The sequence below is a fragment of the Vespula pensylvanica genome, chromosome 19, assembly GCF_014466175.1.
Source record: "Vespula pensylvanica isolate Volc-1 chromosome 19, ASM1446617v1, whole genome shotgun sequence".
Classification (NCBI taxonomy): domain Eukaryota; kingdom Metazoa; phylum Arthropoda; class Insecta; order Hymenoptera; family Vespidae; genus Vespula; species Vespula pensylvanica.
This window is the reverse complement of record NC_057703.1, coordinates 3,308,862-3,328,273: the sequence shown is the minus strand read 5'-3', so window position 1 is coordinate 3,328,273 and position 19,412 is coordinate 3,308,862. Positions and strand designations below refer to the sequence as shown.

At 28.7% G+C, this 19,412-nt stretch overlaps 2 protein-coding genes across 2 annotated transcripts in view; one reads left to right on the top strand and one right to left on the bottom strand.

The window, feature by feature from the left end:
- Window positions 1–4,612, bottom strand: part of LOC122635846 (glutamate receptor 1-like) — a 64,074-nt gene extending 59,462 nt beyond the window's left edge. The window contains exons 1-5 of the mRNA XM_043826508.1: window positions 4,265–4,612; window positions 3,860–4,189; window positions 3,590–3,755; window positions 3,297–3,505; window positions 2,978–3,067 (exon numbers count right to left, since the gene is read on the bottom strand). Coding sequence (XP_043682443.1) covers window positions 2,978–3,067; window positions 3,297–3,505; window positions 3,590–3,755; window positions 3,860–4,189; window positions 4,265–4,612 — 1,143 coding nt within the window. The remainder of the gene's footprint in view (window positions 1–2,977; window positions 3,068–3,296; window positions 3,506–3,589; window positions 3,756–3,859; window positions 4,190–4,264) is intronic.
- Window positions 4,613–14,475: 9,863 nt separating this feature from the next.
- Window positions 14,476–17,164, top strand: LOC122635845 (glutamate receptor 1-like). The gene is made up of 8 exons (XM_043826507.1): window positions 14,476–14,587; window positions 14,646–15,133; window positions 15,238–15,567; window positions 15,652–15,817; window positions 15,911–16,119; window positions 16,322–16,411; window positions 16,688–16,848; window positions 16,927–17,164. Exons 1-8 carry the CDS (start codon window positions 14,476–14,478, stop codon window positions 17,162–17,164), a joined length of 1,794 nt encoding a protein of 597 aa, XP_043682442.1.
- The last annotated feature ends 2,248 nt before the right edge of the window (window positions 17,165–19,412 follow it).

Genomic DNA, 19,412 nt, shown 5'->3' with positions numbered 1-19,412 from the left:
GGAAACGGTATAAGAAATAATCTTTAGAATCATATTAGGACGGTTCGCTATATTGGGCCAATTATTTAGAAAAAATTATTATTAGCAATTAGAAGAAACAGTCTCTGATAAAACTGCAACTATAGATGTTGCTGTTGTTTCCAAAGTATTATATAATTTATAACAAAGTTTAAATCTATCTACTAATATATTTCTATAGATTCTAATAATATATTTTTCTAGATTATGGAGAGATTTTTTAGGTTTTGCATTAAAAAATTTTTGCAAAGAAAGAAGTTTGCAGAAAGTAATAGTAATATAGTATATGAATTATAAATGATAATATTTTAATATCATAATATTTTATCACTTATACATAATTACGTTGTTTATTACGTATATGCTTTTATATATTTTATTTACATATATTTTAATGATATTTTAGTCTTTTTGTAATGCAGAAAAAATATTCAAATGATTGGAAAATTCAAACAATTATTAGAATTAGAATTAAAATTAGATAAAAAAAACAAATTGTAAATATTACATTATTAACTGATTAAGAAATAGACTATAGATAGAAATATTGATAAAAATATAGAAATAATTAATAAAAAAATATAAATATAAGAAATACATAAATATATAAATGATAAAACCTGAGGGCACTGAGGATTTATAAGAATTTGTTTCATATTATTTAACATAAAAATTGGTTTATATAGTTATTATTATAAGTTTTTGTATTATTACTACTATGACAAGGCTCTTTACATTTTTGCTTATTGTAAATAAATTATAATTAAGTTGATTTAACAAATGATAACATTTTAATTATATTACAATTTAGAATTTTATAACTTGAGTTTTAATAATTTTTTTTTTATTCTATAAATAAATTAGTTAGAATAATATTTATTATTGCTTTAAATTTTGTCCGTGTAAAGAAGTCGAGATGCTCCAATTTGAAATTTAAAAGAGAATAATTTGAAGGGAAAAATATAAATTCGTCATGGTCTTTTTTAGTAATAGTTCTGCACTCTCATAGCATCATACCCTGAAAATGATTCGGTGTTAAAGAAAATTAAAAACTTGTTTCTATTTGAAAACAATCAATATAGGATAAAAAAGATTTCTTAATATAATAAACATAATGATCGAATCTTTTTCCACTAATTTTTTACTGTTTACGAAACGAAGAGTCGTTTTTAAATTTACTCGAATTCAATCGAATCGGGTAATCAATTTTTAAACAAAATGAAAGAATTCTTATTTCAAAAATAATAGATATACATGTAGAGAAATTTATTAGTTTGGTTGAATGTCCATGGAGATATTTTTTTTCATAAGAGAAGGGGCATTCGTAGAAGCAAATTCAAATTCGAAAAATCATAGAAAATTGCAACAAGAAGGAAAAAGAGAAAGAAAGGGAAAGTGAGAGATAATGAAAGATACAGAGAGACAAAGGCAGATCAAGTAGAAATAGAGACAAAAGTAAATAAAGAAAACGGATAGATATGCATAAACAGTGAGGAAAAAGAGAGAAAGGAAGAAGGAGACAGGTGTGAGAGAGAGAGAGAAAAAGAGAGAGTGAAATAGTAAGGGAGAAAGAGAAAGATAGATAGAGAAATAGAGAGAGAAAAATAATGTGAGAGAGAGAGAGAGAGAGAGGAAGAAGCAGTAGGAAACAGAGAGAAAGAGAGAGAAGCAGTAAGAGACAGAGAGCCAGAGAGACAGAATAGGAGATAAAGAAAAGCAAAGACCAAGATGGAAGAAAGATAGATATGAGACAGAATTAAAACGACAGAGAGAGAGAGAGAGAGAGAGAGAGAGAGAGAGAGAGAGAGAGAGAGAGAGAGAGAGAGAGAGAGAGAGAGAGAACATACACATACACAATAGTGTGCATGCATAGTATAATATAAATTATGATTGCTATTACAAAATATTTGACATATAATGTAATCAAATTGACTTGTACAAGATAGAAAAACATGTATTGTACAAAAAATGAGAAAATGTGATTCAATTATACTGCTCAATCTTGACTCATATATAAAAGATGCTAGATGGAATTTTTTTCTGATTACTAAATATATAAATATATCATACTTTGTGCAAGTACAAAAGATCGAAACTTGGAAAAAATTAAAAAATATGTATAAGCATTCAATAAATAACGAAAATGTGTTATACACAAATCTACGTATAATGTAATGAAAAATTTCTATTTTAATTTAAAACTGTATTAAATAATGGAAAAACATAGACACGAGTATGCGTGTTTCTATTCTATTAGAAAGTTATAATCAAAATATTAATTTTGTTAAGAACAAATATTGACATTTTCGTTAATAGTTAATGCATGTACATCTGCGATTTGTGCAATGTTTTGTAATATTTCTTACATTTTTCTTCTTTTTCTATAAAATCTTATGGATTTAATCGATGGGGATATGATGTACTATTGACATCTTCTTCCTTTTGCGAGAAAAAATATACTTTTCTATAACCAGAATGCAAATACTTATAATGATACCAATTTGGATGAAGATAAAAAGTGATATTACGCCGATTAGAGTAACCGGTTGATGCTTGATAATATCATCGGATTTCTTTTCAAATGGTGAATTTTTTAAACGATTCACCATACCATTCTCGAAAAATTTTTGCAACCTAGAACGAGCTAATATATTAACGTATGATAAATAAAGATTTGCATTATTAGATTTTTATGTTCTTACTGAAAATTGATGACATCGGTAAATGGATTGTGCTTAGATAAAGCAATAGCTATATTGTTTACATGTTCTGTTTTAATACGAACCACATTGCATGTTATTTTAGGATTGACTGGTTTTTTCATTTCGTTGTACGTGTAGATTACTAGCTTCCGATTTTTACAAATCTGTAATTTAATAAACGATATTAATAATTTAACTTTATACAATCTTATTTATAAACATTAATTTATGTTTTTTTTTAAAACACTTCATCATACATTTGTAAATCCTTCTAATGCAGTTAAGGGTAATTTGTTCTCTTCTAGCATCAACTTCATCAACTTTTTTGCAAGCGGATCTTCCGAATTCTAAAAATAAACATTTTTGTTTTCTAAATATACGTCTTTGTTTATCTAAATATATTTACATACACACACACACACACACACACACACACACACACACACACACACACACACACACACGTACATATATACGTAAAATGACGTAGATTACAAATATACATATACAATAATTTGATACAATATCTGTATATTTAGATGTGTAATCACATATAAATGTTAGTATCATACTCACTGCAAATTTATCATAATGAGCCGTACCACGAAATACAGTAAGTTGATAAGTACCATCTTGAACGAAGGTTTCTAATGAATCAAAGGGCAAGGTGTTGCTCATGGTTGTTAAGAAACTTATCAAAGCCGCAGAATAAGCAGCCGATAAGATGGTAATTAAAAGAAATATAGAAAAATATGCTATTCGTAATGAAAATCTATCAGAAGATTCTACAGTAAAAAAATGTTTTCTTAATTTTTTTGTGAATAAAAATAATTATAAAGAAAATGAAATTAAGAAACATTAAATCAAACCTGCGATTCCTTGTTGACAAAATATACCCCAAATTTCCAAAAAATTATCGGATAATAAATATCCTATTCTACAATCGGTTCCATTTTTTTTTTTGAAAAAAATCAATAAAATCGATACAGCAATTAGTACTCCAAACATAGCAATCCAAACAGAATGATTGAAAGTCTACAATAATAACAATTTTTTAATTAATTTAATATAATAATAATAGAATTAAATAAATGTTGCGAGGAAGGAAAAATAAAAAATTCGATCGCAAGTTGTCGTACTAGAAAATAAGATGACCATTTAATCACGAATATTTCTGGTTTCTCGAAGAAGAGACAGTCTTTGGAGTTAAAAATAGGAAGCGTGAAGTCAACGGCATTTAATCTGGCATTGCTCATAGAAAACTCTGAAAGAGAAATGTCAGCACGTCCATAATATAATTCTGCAATTGCACCAGACCAAGTTTTTGTTGTTGGATTCCATCTTCCATACTCTTCTACTTCTGAGACAATGTCGAAACTAAAATTGAGAGTGACACAAAGTTCTCTTAATATCTTACCGTATATACCATCTAATTCGCCATTCTTGTTTATCTTTGTGAATGGTGAATCCTAAAGAAGAAAAATCGAAAAGAAAAATAATTTTAAATAGAAAATAGTAAAAATATCTAGGCGACAATATTTTACCTTAACTATAACAGCTCTCATTATCAGACCTTGTAAATTATGTCTTCTTTCGTAAAGAGAATCTGGAACTATTTTAGTAATTCCTCTCTCTAAACTCCACGTAACTACGTCATTGATCTCGACTTGTCTTGTATTGATCGAATACCACTCTCGTAAAATATTTTCCGTACCGCAACGGACCAACATTTCTGAGTTGAATTTTAAATAAAATATATTACCTGGTGGGTTGTGACAATAATCGGGATTATCTCCCTTGTACATGAATATCACTAGCCACATAGCTACAGATATGTCAAAGGTACTCGTTGCTAAAGAGAATTCTTTCATTGCATTGTAATCAGAAATCATCATGATATAAAACGGTCGTATTATTTGCTTAATATAGTACAATGATTCGTGCAATTGTGAAAAGCGTAAGTTCGTGGTCGCAATGTCTTTCCGAGAGAGTGCACGTCTCCATTTGAACATCATCGTTGTCATTTCCATTTCTGAAGAAGAAGATAAATATAATAGGAATGAAGAAAAGGAAATGAGAAATTTACCTTTTTCAGATTCAGGGTATAAGAGAATTGCAGATTTTTGACCGTATAATTTGCAAATGTCTATGATAAAAGGAATTTGTTCGTCGCTGATAGAAAGAAATTCGTAGGATCTTATAACCTTCGGAAGAAAAAAAATAAGAAGAAGAACGAGTATTTTTAATGGCATAACGAAAATCTTCTTTTCTTATGTCAATCGATTAATTACAGTATTATCTTTCGAATTGAACAAATCGGCGACTACGTTTTAAAGGAAATGGGAAAATATCTGTCCGACTACGAAAGAAGATTGCAAGATACTAAATTTCTAAGCTATTTAGAGAATTATAGTCACTTTTATTATTATGATTGTCATCTACGTATCTACGTGTACACGTTATACGTTTATAATATTCTACGTAGGATCGTAAAATGTTATAAAGGGTTGTTAAAATTTGACTTACATTTAAATAATTTAATAGACATTCTGATCGATATAATCGAAGCAAGCACTTAAGAAAATGAATTGCTACCTCCACATGTTTGAAGAAATATATAGGAGTCTAATAAATAATACTATTTAACTATTGAAGCTATATGAAGTATGGAAAGTTTATAGAAGGTCTTCTTTAGAAGGTCATCTTTACTCGTACATTGATATAAATCAGTGGTTCTTAATCTTTATCAATTCATTTTATAAAATGCGTATTTTATTGGATTTTTATTTGTACTTTTCGGTAAGAAATAAGATAAAAAAAAATGTTCATGTATATAAGCTATTTATTTTCCACTAGATCATATTGTGGCTACAAAGAATAATACAAAATGTTTAACTGTAATGCAGTATTTCCCAATCTTTATTGGATCATATTCTACCTCAACATTTCAGAAGTTTTGGTGTTCTCTAAAATAAAAAATAAACGTAAAAGAAAATAGACGTAAAATAAAGGTTTGCGCTAAAAAGCAAACGTTCATAGCATAGATAAACGGTAGGACGTGCGTTGTTTTTTTAGTTATTCACTTTCATATTCGCCACCAAACGTATTGATCCTATGTAGTAGATTATAAGATATCAGAGAAAAAATATGGAAGATATTGCACATCCACCATTTTTTACCTGATTTACACAATACGTGAAGACAAGAATGCGAAAGAAGTAATAAAGTAATTTTAGTAACTTTACAAATTGAAAAATATATTACATAAATATACGATATGCATTCATGAATGTGAATCGAAACTTTCCGAAAAACCGACTATTAAAATTGTTTGGTATAGTTAAAACGTTTATAAGAGGCGATAACAATTTTCAGAATATTAGAGGGCAATAACGTTACTTATTTTCTACATTTCATCAGACTTACGACTTTCTCTGATTTGCGACAAATTTGCTCCAGCCAACTCGTCTAAATTAAATTTACGAACCTATTTTACGAACCCACATTCTTAGCAATAGTATAAAATTACATTTTCCATATAAGGCAACAGTAGAAATGGAATCTATACAAAATTTCATAGCAGATATATAGAGAGTGAGAGAGAGAGTGAGGGAAAGGGAGAGTGAGTGAGTGAGGGAGAGAGAGAGTGAGTGAGTGATGGAGAGGGAGAGGGAGAGGGAGAGGGAGAGGGAGAGGGAGAGGGAGAGGGAGAGGGAGAGAGAGAGTGAACACATTATTTTAATTTCATACATTGTTTTAGCATGGTTAAATAAATGACTAGGAAAATTGTGTCATACCATTGTCCTGGATGATGGAATGTTATTGTCCTGGATATGAAAACATTATATAATACAAATACAAAAAAACGAAAGTACGCAAACCAAGAATACACGTTTAGATCTAGACTACGAAGCGCAAGAGCATGTATCGACAAAAACAAAACAGTCAAAAGGAAAAAAAGACTTCCAAACGTCCAAGAACCAATATTATCTCAAATTTTAGAAAGATACTTGCGAAACTAGATATCATTATACGACGTTACGCTGAATTCCACGAATGGATATTCTCATTAAGGAGAGAAGATGTCATATAGATTTAAGAACAGGATATGCATTAAAGGACATACGTTCATAAAATAAGTGAATAGTACGTGTGATAAGACATTTACTGCTTCTTTTAATTATTTATACAGTTTCGCATAAGCTACCGTATGCATTAATTCTGTATGCTAGATTGTAAGATATAAGAGAAAAATATAATGAACATCTGCACGATTTACTTTTACTTCTATGTGATCTACATAACAAATTGGATCATTTAAATACTAAACAATGAAGTATTCTATGCCGTTTCATTCCTTTCTTTAGAATAAATTTTCACAGGGAATTATTAACTTTTTCCACGAAGGATTCATACCAACTGCAACTGTAAATCAAAACAACTTGACATGATTAGAATAAAATTACCTCCCTGTGGGTAACATCTTAATAGGAAATATTGCTGTAATGAAACATTAAGTAGGATTGCATGATATTATTCTTATATTTTTTATAATGAATATAAATAATTTAATTTTTGAATTTAAAAAATCAGTTACGGGTTCTTGACTATTAAATATCTGAGTCATGGAGGACCGTGAAAATCTAACATATAAATTAAATTATATTTGGAGTTTAAATGATTAATATTGTCGTTGCTTCATGCGTTTAAAATGACGATGAAAATTGAAGAACGTCTTGATAACGAAATACGGTCAGTCATACGCTTTTTGAACGGTAGAAACGTTCATTCAGTAGAAATTTATCCTTAAATTACAGCTATGTAAAGAAGTTGTGTAAAACCACAAGCTACGCGTTCTAGTGTTTCAAGGTATGAGGTTCTTTCACGATAATGTTTATCCTCGTGGGCCTCTTATCAAAAGTGAGGATCAAAAACATTTCTGAATGTATAAATGAGAGATATTGCTTACAATTTGGACTTTGCTTCGAGCGCTTACGATTTTTTTACAATATTGAGAGAACTTTTGAGAGAACTGCGCTTTCCAGGAAACAGTGATTTAAAATCTGGTATGCAACAATGATTATAGGATCATATATACCTAAAAAGTAAAAAAAAAAAAACGGTTTTACAAAAATATTTTTATTCGATTGTATGATTTTTTAAGAATATTTTCTAAAAGTTTCATTAGAAAATTTCAAAAATAGGAAAAGTTACAGTCATTTAAAGTTGACTTTGTCGAGTTTCGTAACTGCTAAATCTATGGCCTCTTATAATCGATTGACGTCATTTTGGAAATTTCTATCTAAACATTTTAGCTTAGAAAACATGATCGAATAAATACGAATGGTAAGTTATTCGCATTTAAGCATATATTAATTCTTCTGGAAATTTTTGGAAATGATCAATCGAAAATTACAGAAGGAGAAAACAATAATGTACAGGATAGCGCATTGTCCAATAATGGTTAAGTGAATTTGTAGCGGAAATATATAATAAAGGTATAAGAAACATATCCCACATTACAGGAACAGTTTAAATAGATACAGCGAATACATTGAAAAATAATTAAGTATATATTTTCAAATTAAAGTCATATTATAGATAAAGAAAACATTTTAAAAATATTTGGTTGTAATTTTAAACTGTCATAATTTTTTAACGATCTTCATATATATATATATATATATATATATATATATATACGTGTGTGTGTGTTATTCCTTAAACGCAAACGCGAGCATATTGTAAAAAATTATTATAGTAATTGAAAATATATTTAACGAAGTATGCAAATTTATTTGTAACATTAATTATCTATTGCAAATGTAATATATAATATTATATAAATGGAATGTATATAACATATGTGTATATATTATATATAATATACTATATATATTATATACATTTCGATTGATTCTTATCATGTGAAATTTGATACTCTGTGGGGATCAGATTGACTCGCTCTAAATAGAAAATTATGATTATTGAAAAACTAAAGACTGCGTAATTCAGTTCTATCGTTGAATGACAATTCACACATAAAACATGAAAAATTGAATCTGAAAAATTTTGATTGAATGAAAAATTTTTTCTGGCTATTAAACACATAACGAAATCATATATCTAATGCAATTAGGCAAAATCGAAACAGATTATAAAATATATATATTTACATGTATATGCATTCGATAAATAAAAAAAAATGTATAATATAAAATCTACACGTATAATATAATGAAAAAACTCTATTTAAAATTTAAAAGTGTACTAAATAATGTAAAAGATTAGATATATGTATGCATGTTTATATTCCATTAGAAAATAGTAGCTTGAAAAGAAAAAATCGAGAGACGAACATTGTCGATGTCATAATTAATTTATGCGTCACCATTTATGATTCACGTGATGTTTTGCAATATTTCTTAAACTTTTTTTCCTTTTTACATAAAATCCTGATGATTTAATCGACGGAATGTGACGTACCATCGACATTTTCTTCGTTTTACGAACAAAAATAAAATTTTCTATAATTAGAATACAAGTACTCAAAATGATACCAATTAAAAAAAGGATAAGAAGCGATATTACGCTGATTAGGGGAACCGGTTGATGCTTGATAATATTGTTGGATTTTTTTTTAAATATCGTCTGTTTTAAGCGATGCATCATACCATTGTCGTCATATTTCCTCAACCTAGAACGAACTAGTGCTTTAATGTACAATAAATAAAAATCGACATTATTCGATACTTGTGTTCTTACTGAAAATTGATGACGTCAGTGAATTGATTGTGCTTAGATAAAGTCATAGCAATACTGTTTACATGTCCTGTAGCAATACGAACCACATTGCATGGTATTTTCAGATTTACTATATTATCTTGGTCAATCGAGTAGATTGCTAGCTTCTGATTTTTACAAATCTATAATTTAATAACGAATATTAATAATAAAATTGCATATAGGGTATAACGAAATTACACAGTAAAACTTCAAAAATAGATTCCTTTTATGTAAAGAAGAAAAAAATAGATTTCGAAATATTTAATTTATAAGCTATAAGAGTTTCTATAATGTTACAATAGTACTCCAATATACTCCAATTGTATTCATTTTATTTCCTAGAATTAAATCCAAAATACCATTTACATCAATTTCAAATATGTAACCACGTCTGCTAAAATGTTGTATTAAATATCTTTAATTCCGGCAGATAGACTATTATATTCATAATCATAAATTGGTTTATTTTGAATATTCGGAACTTAATGTGCAGGTAGACGATGAACGTTTCAAACATTTCATGTAAAGAAATATCGAAAAAATGTATCATAATTCCAGCAAATAAACATAACTTGAGTATATTAAAACACACGAAGTCTTGAAAGACTCATAACATAAAAATTAAACATGTCGAGATCCATTTTGAAAGAATCTATTTTTTCTTTTACATATATGAGAAATATCTTTTAGAAATAGCATTTTTGAAGATTCGCTGCATGGTTATATTACACTTTGAATATATAAATTTTATTTAATTTTTTTTTTATAGTACTTCATCGTACTCTCTCATATCCTTCCTGTTGAGTAAGGGGCAATTTCTCCTCTTCTAACATCAACTTCATTATTTTCTTTCCTAGCGGATCTCTCGAATTCTATAAATAAAGATTTTTCTACGTCTTTCTTTCACTTAGTATATTTATTGTTACATACACACATACACACACATACGGATTACAAATAACATACAGCATCACATAAGCATTATACTCACTGCAAATTTATCATAAAAAGCTGTACCACGCACGACAATAAGTTGGTAATTACCATCTTGAACGAAGCTCTCTAATGAATGAAATGGCAAAATGTGGATAGTGGATGTTAAAAAGCTTATTAAACCTGCTGAATAAGCGGCTGATAAGACGGTAACCAAAAGAAATATAGAGAAGTATGCTATTTTTAATGATGATTCACCCGAAAAATCTATAGCAAAGGAATAGTGTGTGCTGATATAATTAATACAAAAACAAAATGAAACACATATCAAGAAACATTGAATCAAACCTGCCAGTCCCTGCTGACAAAATATACCCCAAATCTCTAAAAAATTATCGATGAATAAATATCTTAGTTTACGATCAGTTCCACTTTTTATTTTGGGAAAAATTAGTAAGATCGATGCAGTAATTAATACTCCAAGTATAGCAATCCAAACGGTATTAGTGAAAGTCTACAAAAACAACAATTTTTTAATTCATGACAGTTAACGCATGCAAAAGAATATAATAAAAAATTCGATTACAAGTTATCGTACTTGAAAATAAGATGACCATTTAATCCCAAATTTTTCTGGTTCTCGAATAACGAGGAAGTTTTTGGTCTTAAAAAGAGGATGTGTGAAGTCAACAGCATTCAATCTGGCACTGGTAATAGTAAAACCTGAAAGAGCAATGTCAACATGTCCTGCATATAATTCTGCAATTGCTCCAGTCCAAATCTTTCTTTTTGGATTCCATATTCCATACTCTTCTACTTCCGAAACAATGTTAAAACTGAAGTTAAGAGTAATACAAATTTCTCTTAGTATTTCACTGAAGATACCGTCTAATTGTCCACTCTTTCTTACGTTTAAGAATGGTGAATCCTATAGAAGGAAGAAAAATTAAAAAGAAGGAAACGAAAAATAATATTTTTTAATAGATAATAGAAAAGATATCTAGACAAAAATATTTTACCTTGACTATAACAGCTTTCATGATCAAACCATGTAAATTATGTCTTCTTTCGTAAAGAGAATCCGTAATCATTTTAGAGATTCCTTTCTCTAAGCTCCAAGTTGCTATATCATTGATCTCGATTTGATCCGTATCAACCGAATACCATTCTCGTAAAATATTTTCCGTACCACAACGGACCAACATCTCTGAATTAAATCTCAAATGAAATATATTACCTGGTGGATTGTGACAATAATCGATACTATTTTCCTCGTAAATAAATATCACTAGCCACACTGCTGAAGACATATCAAAGGTACTTGTTGCTAAAGAGAATTCATTGATCGCGTTGAAATTAGAGATCAGCGCTATGTAGTACGGTCGTATAATTTGTTTTAAGTAGAAGGACGATTCTTGCAATTGTGAAAAGTGCAAGTTCGTGCTTGCAATACCTTCGCGAGAAAATGTAGTCCTCCATTTGAACATCATCGTTGTCATTTCCATTTCTGAGAAGAAAGAAAACAAATACAGTAATAATGATGCGTAATAAATGGGAAATATCTTTACCTTTTATCGATTCAGAGAATAAGAAAATTGCTGACTTTGATCCGTATAATTTGCGAATGTCTAAGATAAAAGGAATCTGTTCGTCGCCAATAGAAGGATCGCATGATTTTGCGAACATTGGAAGAAGAAGAAAAATAAATATCTTTAATTGTACAACAAACATTATGTTAACGTTGATAGGATTATTTCTCCAATTAAACTGATATACGACTACGTTCTATAAAAATTCATGGGAAAATATTTACACGTCATAAAAAGTAAATTTCATATAAATGAAAAAAATTGGATTTCTGAACTATTGAAAAAATTATTGCTTATTCGAGACGGATATTCGGTTAGTCTGAGTATCGTACAGATCGGAGTGCACGCGACGTATGTTTGCACTATGCATATTCATGATAATTTTATCTTTTCTAGCACATTATTGATTAATAAACGTTCGTTTCATTTTCCTCTTTTACTGTTTTTTTTTATTTTTTTATTTTTTCATTGTTGTGTGAATATACTGGGTGTCCGCTCAGAGATATCCGAATAAATACATATGTCGTAATTGATTTCAGTTATAAGAAAGTTTAATAAAAGAAATTTGTAGGGCTTTAAATCATCTGCAATATGGATATAAACATTTTTGTTTTGAGTTATGAATGTCAACATTTGAATGTCAAAATTTTGTTCGTATATTTTTATAGTAATTCATTTTAGAATTCAATGGCAATCTAAATCATACGTTGTAAAAATTGCTCATGTGCATCATTTACGAAATAATTGTTATCTTACTGAACCATATTAGTTCATATTCCATGCTACATAAATACATTATTTATATATCAAATAGTCATATATTTTGACATATCGAATATCAGTATCTATAAAGGGCTTCTGAATATTATATAGTTTGCCGATTGTTTTTGAAATTGTGGTATGAAAAGCAACTACCTTAATACGTAAAATGTTGATTATCTTCTGAACATACGTAGTAACAATTTTTTATTGCATATGATTTTGATTTCAAATTACCACTATTGTATTATATAAATATGCAAAAATATTCTATATATCTATTAAAAGAAACTATGCTAATCTTCATAAATCGTAAAATTTACAACTAACAATGGATGTTTATATGCACTACGTAGACGACTGAGAATCATGCAAATTTTTTGCAATTTAAACCAATCGCGAACTGAGCAACCGTTATCGTCCAGGACATCACTGTTCTAAATAATAGGACGCCTCGCTTATAATTCTATGCATCTTCTCTACACAAGTGGAATTCGATGATGAATATCCTTTGAAGGAACGTTTTTATCATTCGCAAAACGGATAACAGATCGTATTGGCGATATTTTTAATTCTCATTGATATTTTAAACTCATGGACCAAGGATAATATAAAATTATCGTATTATAATATGACGCCAAATAATCTCGCGATCTGATTGATTGTCTATACAAAGCGTAATAATAGAATTTTAATCTGTTGAATTTTTCGAACGCCATTTTTATCGTTGGAGCTACTATAATATTATGACTTTTATGAAATGTGTATGTAAACAACCATATTAAATTCTAGATGACTCTCATATATACTTGTTTAAGTAAAGCTTTGCAAATGAAGATCGGAAAGCATTTTATTAAGTCCTTGCTCGTTTATATCGATTAAAACATCTATTAAATTATATCAATGGAAGAGAAATTTTAATAATATTTATTAATATTTCAAAATTATATGCACAATAATACAAACGTAGATAGTAGATAGATACGTAAATACAAACAAATGTACAAGATGTTCGTTCATAAATATCTCATGACTAGTTCAAGTTACAGGAAAGTTTTATAAAAGAAATTTGCATGACTCTGAGTCAACTACAAAGTGCATGTAAACATTTTTTTCACTAACGACCTTTTCAATTTATGACGAAAGTTAACAACTGTATATAACTGTATATATTCATATAGTAACTACTTGAAAAGTAAAATCATGTTTAATAATATATTATCATTATGCATTGTTTGTGAGATAATCAACATCTTGTATATTAAACTAACTTAAAAGTTTGAAAAAAAATCGTTAATATTATATAATTTGTAAAAGTCAATTATGTTAAACACGTAATTTCCGTCAGTCGCGAGATAGAAGAAAAAAAAGCAACCAAAGAGAAAAATGAAAAGAATGTTTATTAATCGATAATATGCTAGCAAAGATAAAATTATATTCTTCACACGAATATTCATAGTGCACATCTATATCGCGTGCACTGCGATATGCATGATACTCGGAATAAAGAAAGAGACAATAATTCATTCAGTAGTTTAGAAATCTAGACTCGTGCACTTTACTTTTTGCGACGTGTAAATATTTTCCCATGGATTTTTATTTCATAAAAAGTAGTATTGATATTGAAATAAATAATGTTCGTTGCGCAATTAAAGTTACTTGCTCTCCTTTCTCTTCCGAAGATCGCAATGTTATATGAACTCCATTTTATTGGCGATCAACAGATTCCTTTTATCATAGACATTTGCAAATTAAACGGACCGAGATCTGCAATTTTTTTATACTCCGAATCGATAAAAGGTAAAGATATTCCTCATTTTTTTAAGTTATTTCTAATATGTTCATTTCTTTTTCTTAGAAATGGAAATGAAAACGATGATGTTCAAATGGATGCGTGCACTTTCTCGTGAAGGTGTTGCCAGCACGAAATTGCACTTTTCACAGTTGCATCAATCATCGTATTACGTAAAAGAAATTGCACGACCATATTACATAGCACTGATCTCTAATTTCAATGCGATCAATGAATTCTCTTTAGCAACAAATACCTTTGATATGTCTTCAGCAGTGTGGCTAGTGATATTTATTTACGAGGAAAATAGCACCGATTATTGTCACAATCCACCAGGTAATATATTTCACTTGAGATTCAATTCAGAAATGTTGGTCCGTTGTGGTACGGAAAATATTTTACGAGAATGGTATTCGATCGATACAAATAGAATCGAGATTATGGATGTAGCAACTTGGAGCTTAGATAAAGGAATCACTAAAATGGTTCCAGATTTTCTTTACGAAAGAAGATATAATTTACAAGGATTTATTATGAAGGCTGTTACAGTTAAGGTAAAACATTTTTGTCCAGATATTTTTTCCTTTTTCTACTTAAAGATATTCTACTTAAACATTTATTTTTCATCTTCTTTTCTATTTTTTTTTCTTCTATATAGAGTTCATCATTTACGAATGTAAAAAAGGGTGGTGAATCATACAGTATGTACCGTGAAATATTCAGAGAACTTTGTGTCACTCTCAATTTTAGTTTAGAGATTGTCTCGGAAGCAGAAGAGTATGGAAGATGGAATCCAGAAGAAAAGAGTTGGACTGGAGCCATTGCAGAATTATATGCAGGACGTGCTGACATTTCTCTTTCAGGTTTTTCTATTACCAGTGCCAGATTGAATGCTGTTGACTTCACACATCCTGTTTTTAAGACTAAAAACTTCCTCGTTATTCGAGAACCAGAAAAATTCGGGATTAAATGGTCATCTTATTTTCAAGTACGATAACTTGCAATCGAATTTTTTATTATATTCTTTTGCATGCGTTAACTGTCATGAATTAAAAAATTGTTGTTTTTGTAGACTTTCACTAATACCGTTTGGATTGCTATACTTGGAATATTAATGACTGCATCGATCTTACTAATTTTTCCCAAAATAAAAAGTGGAATTGATCGTAAAATAGGATATTTATTCATCGACAATTTTCTGGAGATTTGGGGTATATTTTGTCAACAGGGACTGGCAGGTTTCAATGTTTTCTATGTTCAAGATTTTCAATGTTGCGTTTCATTTCGTTTTTGTAATAGTTATATTAACATATAGTATTTCTTTGCTGTAGATTTTTCTGGTGGATCATCGTTAAGAATAGCATACTTCTCTATATTTCTTTTGGTTACCGTTTTATCGGCCGCTTACTCAGCGAGTTTGATAAGCCTTTTAACGTCTTTGAGCCTTATCTTACCCTTTGATTCATTCGAGAGTTTCGTTAAAGAAGGTACTCATCGACTTACCGTCATTCGTGGTACGGCTGATTATGATAAATTTGCAGTTAGTATGATAAATATACTATTCTATGTATATGGATTTAAATATTATTAATTATTAAATATTGTTCTATGTGTATCTATATATATATGTATATATTATATATGTATATATATATATATATGTATATATATATATAAAAATTGATATATCTACATGTGTGTGCAATAAGTATAAGAAATCAAAGAAAAATGTTTATTTATAGAATTCAGCAGATCCGCTTTCGAAAAACGTGATGAAGCTGATGCTAGAAGAGGAAAAATTGCCTCTAAATGTTCAAGAGGGATTTAAAAATGTACGATGAAGTATTATACAAGAAAGTTAAATAACATTTATATACATAGATTGTAATGAAACTACGGGATAAAATTTCAACAATGGATTACTCATATGTAGATAGAGAAGACATAGGTTCTAAAATGATTCTTGAATCTATTTTCTTCTCTACATATGAAAGTTATATGATTATACTTAGAGAAAATAAGGAATTTACATTACTAAAGTTTTAACACTGTAGTTTCATTACAGTCTGTGTATAGTTTTATTATTAATATTCATTATTCAATTACAGATTTGTAAAAATCGTAACCTAGCAATCTATTTGCTTGACCAAGATTATATAGTAAATCTGAAAATACCATGCAGTGTGGTTCGTATTGCGACAGGAGATGTAACCAATTTTGCTTTGATTTTATCTAAGCACAATCCTTTCACCGGCATTATTAATTTTCAGTAAGAACAAAATTATTCATAATGAAAATCTTCATTTATTATATGTTAATATATTAGAAAGTAAAAATTTCGTTCTAGGTTGCAGAAATTTCTCAAGAATGGTATAATGCATCGTATAAAAGATTCGACATTTAAGAAGAAATCCTTTCATATAATGAACTATCAACCGGTTCCCCTAATCAGCTTAATATCGCTTCTTATGCTTATCCTTACTGGTATCGTTTTCAGTATTTGTATCTTGATTATAGAAAAGTTTATTTTTATTCGTAAAACGAAGAAGAGGTCGATGGTTCATCATATTTCTTCGATTAAATGATCAGGATTTTCTGTAAAAAGGAAAAAAAATTTAAGAAATATTAGAAAACATTACGTGAATCGTAAATGTGCACGCTTAAATTATTAAAAATAAACACAATGTACGTTCTCAAAGAATTTTTATATTGAGATTATAATTTTAATAGATATTTAAAGAATAGAATAGAAATACGCGTAGATATATCTAAGTTTTTGCATAATTTCGTTTAGCTTTTTATTAAAATGAAAATGTTTCTTTATATTCTATACGTGATTGTGTATTTAACAGATTTGCTAAATTTATCGAATGTTCGTACAGATATGTTAATTCTTTCAAACTATTTCGAATTTATATGCTTGCACAAAGTATGATATACCTATTTATGTCATAGTATCAAAAATAATTACTTTCATTGTTTCTTATGTATGAGTAATGACAAGACGGTATAATGAAATCACGTTTTCGCATATTTTTAAAAAAATATCTATTTTACACGTTTATCCATAATCATTATAGCAGTTACACTCTCGAGTTTGAATTTTACAGATGTGTCTTCTATTATTATGATGATCTTATATGGTTCTCTATTTTTTATATGTTCGATTAGGAGGATTCTTTCAACTGTTTTGTTATCCTCGATTTTTTTCAAACTTTTGCAAGATGCTTCATTATACCAAACTTTTTGCATCCTATATTGAGATCGAGATATTTGTAAGTAACACCTTTGATAACGTAGATCTCGATTGAGAATTCGTATTTGTCGATCATGTTTTCTTAGATAGCTCGATATTATACATAGATCGCATTTGATTTCGTTCGTGTCCGATTAACGATGCTCGTTTCTAACTACGTAACATATTTTTGATTTACTACAGATGTAACGATATGTACCATCTAATCTAATCTATCTCTTTTTATTTAACAACCGTGTATAGACTTATTAACTTGTCAACAAATAACTTGCTTTCATAATTCTGCATTTAAGTAATCACACGCAAATACTTAATTTACGTAGTAAATTTTGTGATCCTAATTTACTAGGAAATTTTGTATGAAATCCTTTTTGGTTTATTTCCGCGGAAATGATAATTTTTTTTAATTATTTATAATGTAAGTGCTTTAATATAGAAAGTTTATACAAGTTAGTTGAAGCCAATTTATATTTATGTCGATTAGGGAAAATCATATCGAAAGTAGTACATTCTGCAAAATGTAGTAAAAATTCATTGGTATCTTGAAAACTGCTATCACAACTTTAAAACGTTATAGCCATCTCTTGCAATTTCAAATAACCAAATCGAACATTTCGATGTTGAATATATCTCTGTGACATTACCTCTAACATTGTTGCTATTACACTTAGCGTTTACGGATGTACTCTATAAAGTTCTTCGTCCATTTCTTTACCTCATATTCACAAGTGTACGTATTTCTACGTAATGTGCTTTAAAACTTATAATGCACTTAACTTTATTACTTTCATCGTATTCTCGCAGCCAATTTATTGTATCGTTCACATAGAAATGAAATTAGATCGTAGAAATATTCAATATTTTCCATATTTTCTCTCTTCTTCCAATCAATTATGTAGGATCAATGCCTTCAATGACTAATGTGAAACTATATGAATAACTAAAAGAAAAAGTTGACGTTCTACCATTCGTACAGTTTACCTATTATATTGACCTATGCTCTTTAACGAAGGCTTTGCACTTATTCAACGGGCATATCGCGATTTATATTACTTTCATTTTCTACTAGATCGTTACTATTAGGGCATTGAGAAGGGACATAATACTCGTAAAATTGGAAAACACTGCATTCCAGTTATGTATGAGTTTCTTTTTCTTTTAACCCCAAGATGGGTCAGTAGGGAATAGATAACTTGTACAAATGAAAATTTTTTTCTTATTTTATTTCTTTTCGAAAGGTACAAAATTAATGGTTAGAACCCCGGCGAGATATATATTATACAAAATGGATTTTCGAATTGATAACGTCTAAGAATCTTTGATTTATGTTAACGCACGAATGAAGCTAAATAACTTTCTATAAGCACATTCTACTTCTTTATACAGCTTTTATAGGTAAACAGGTACTACTTATATATACTCATGTATATTTTATATATACATTCGTATATATATATTTCATGAAAAGTGATGTAGTCGTAAATCACTTCGTTAAGTACTTGTCTCGATTCTATCGATCATAATGTCTATTAAATTTTTTCAATCGAAATGATATTTTAACAATTTTTATTAACATT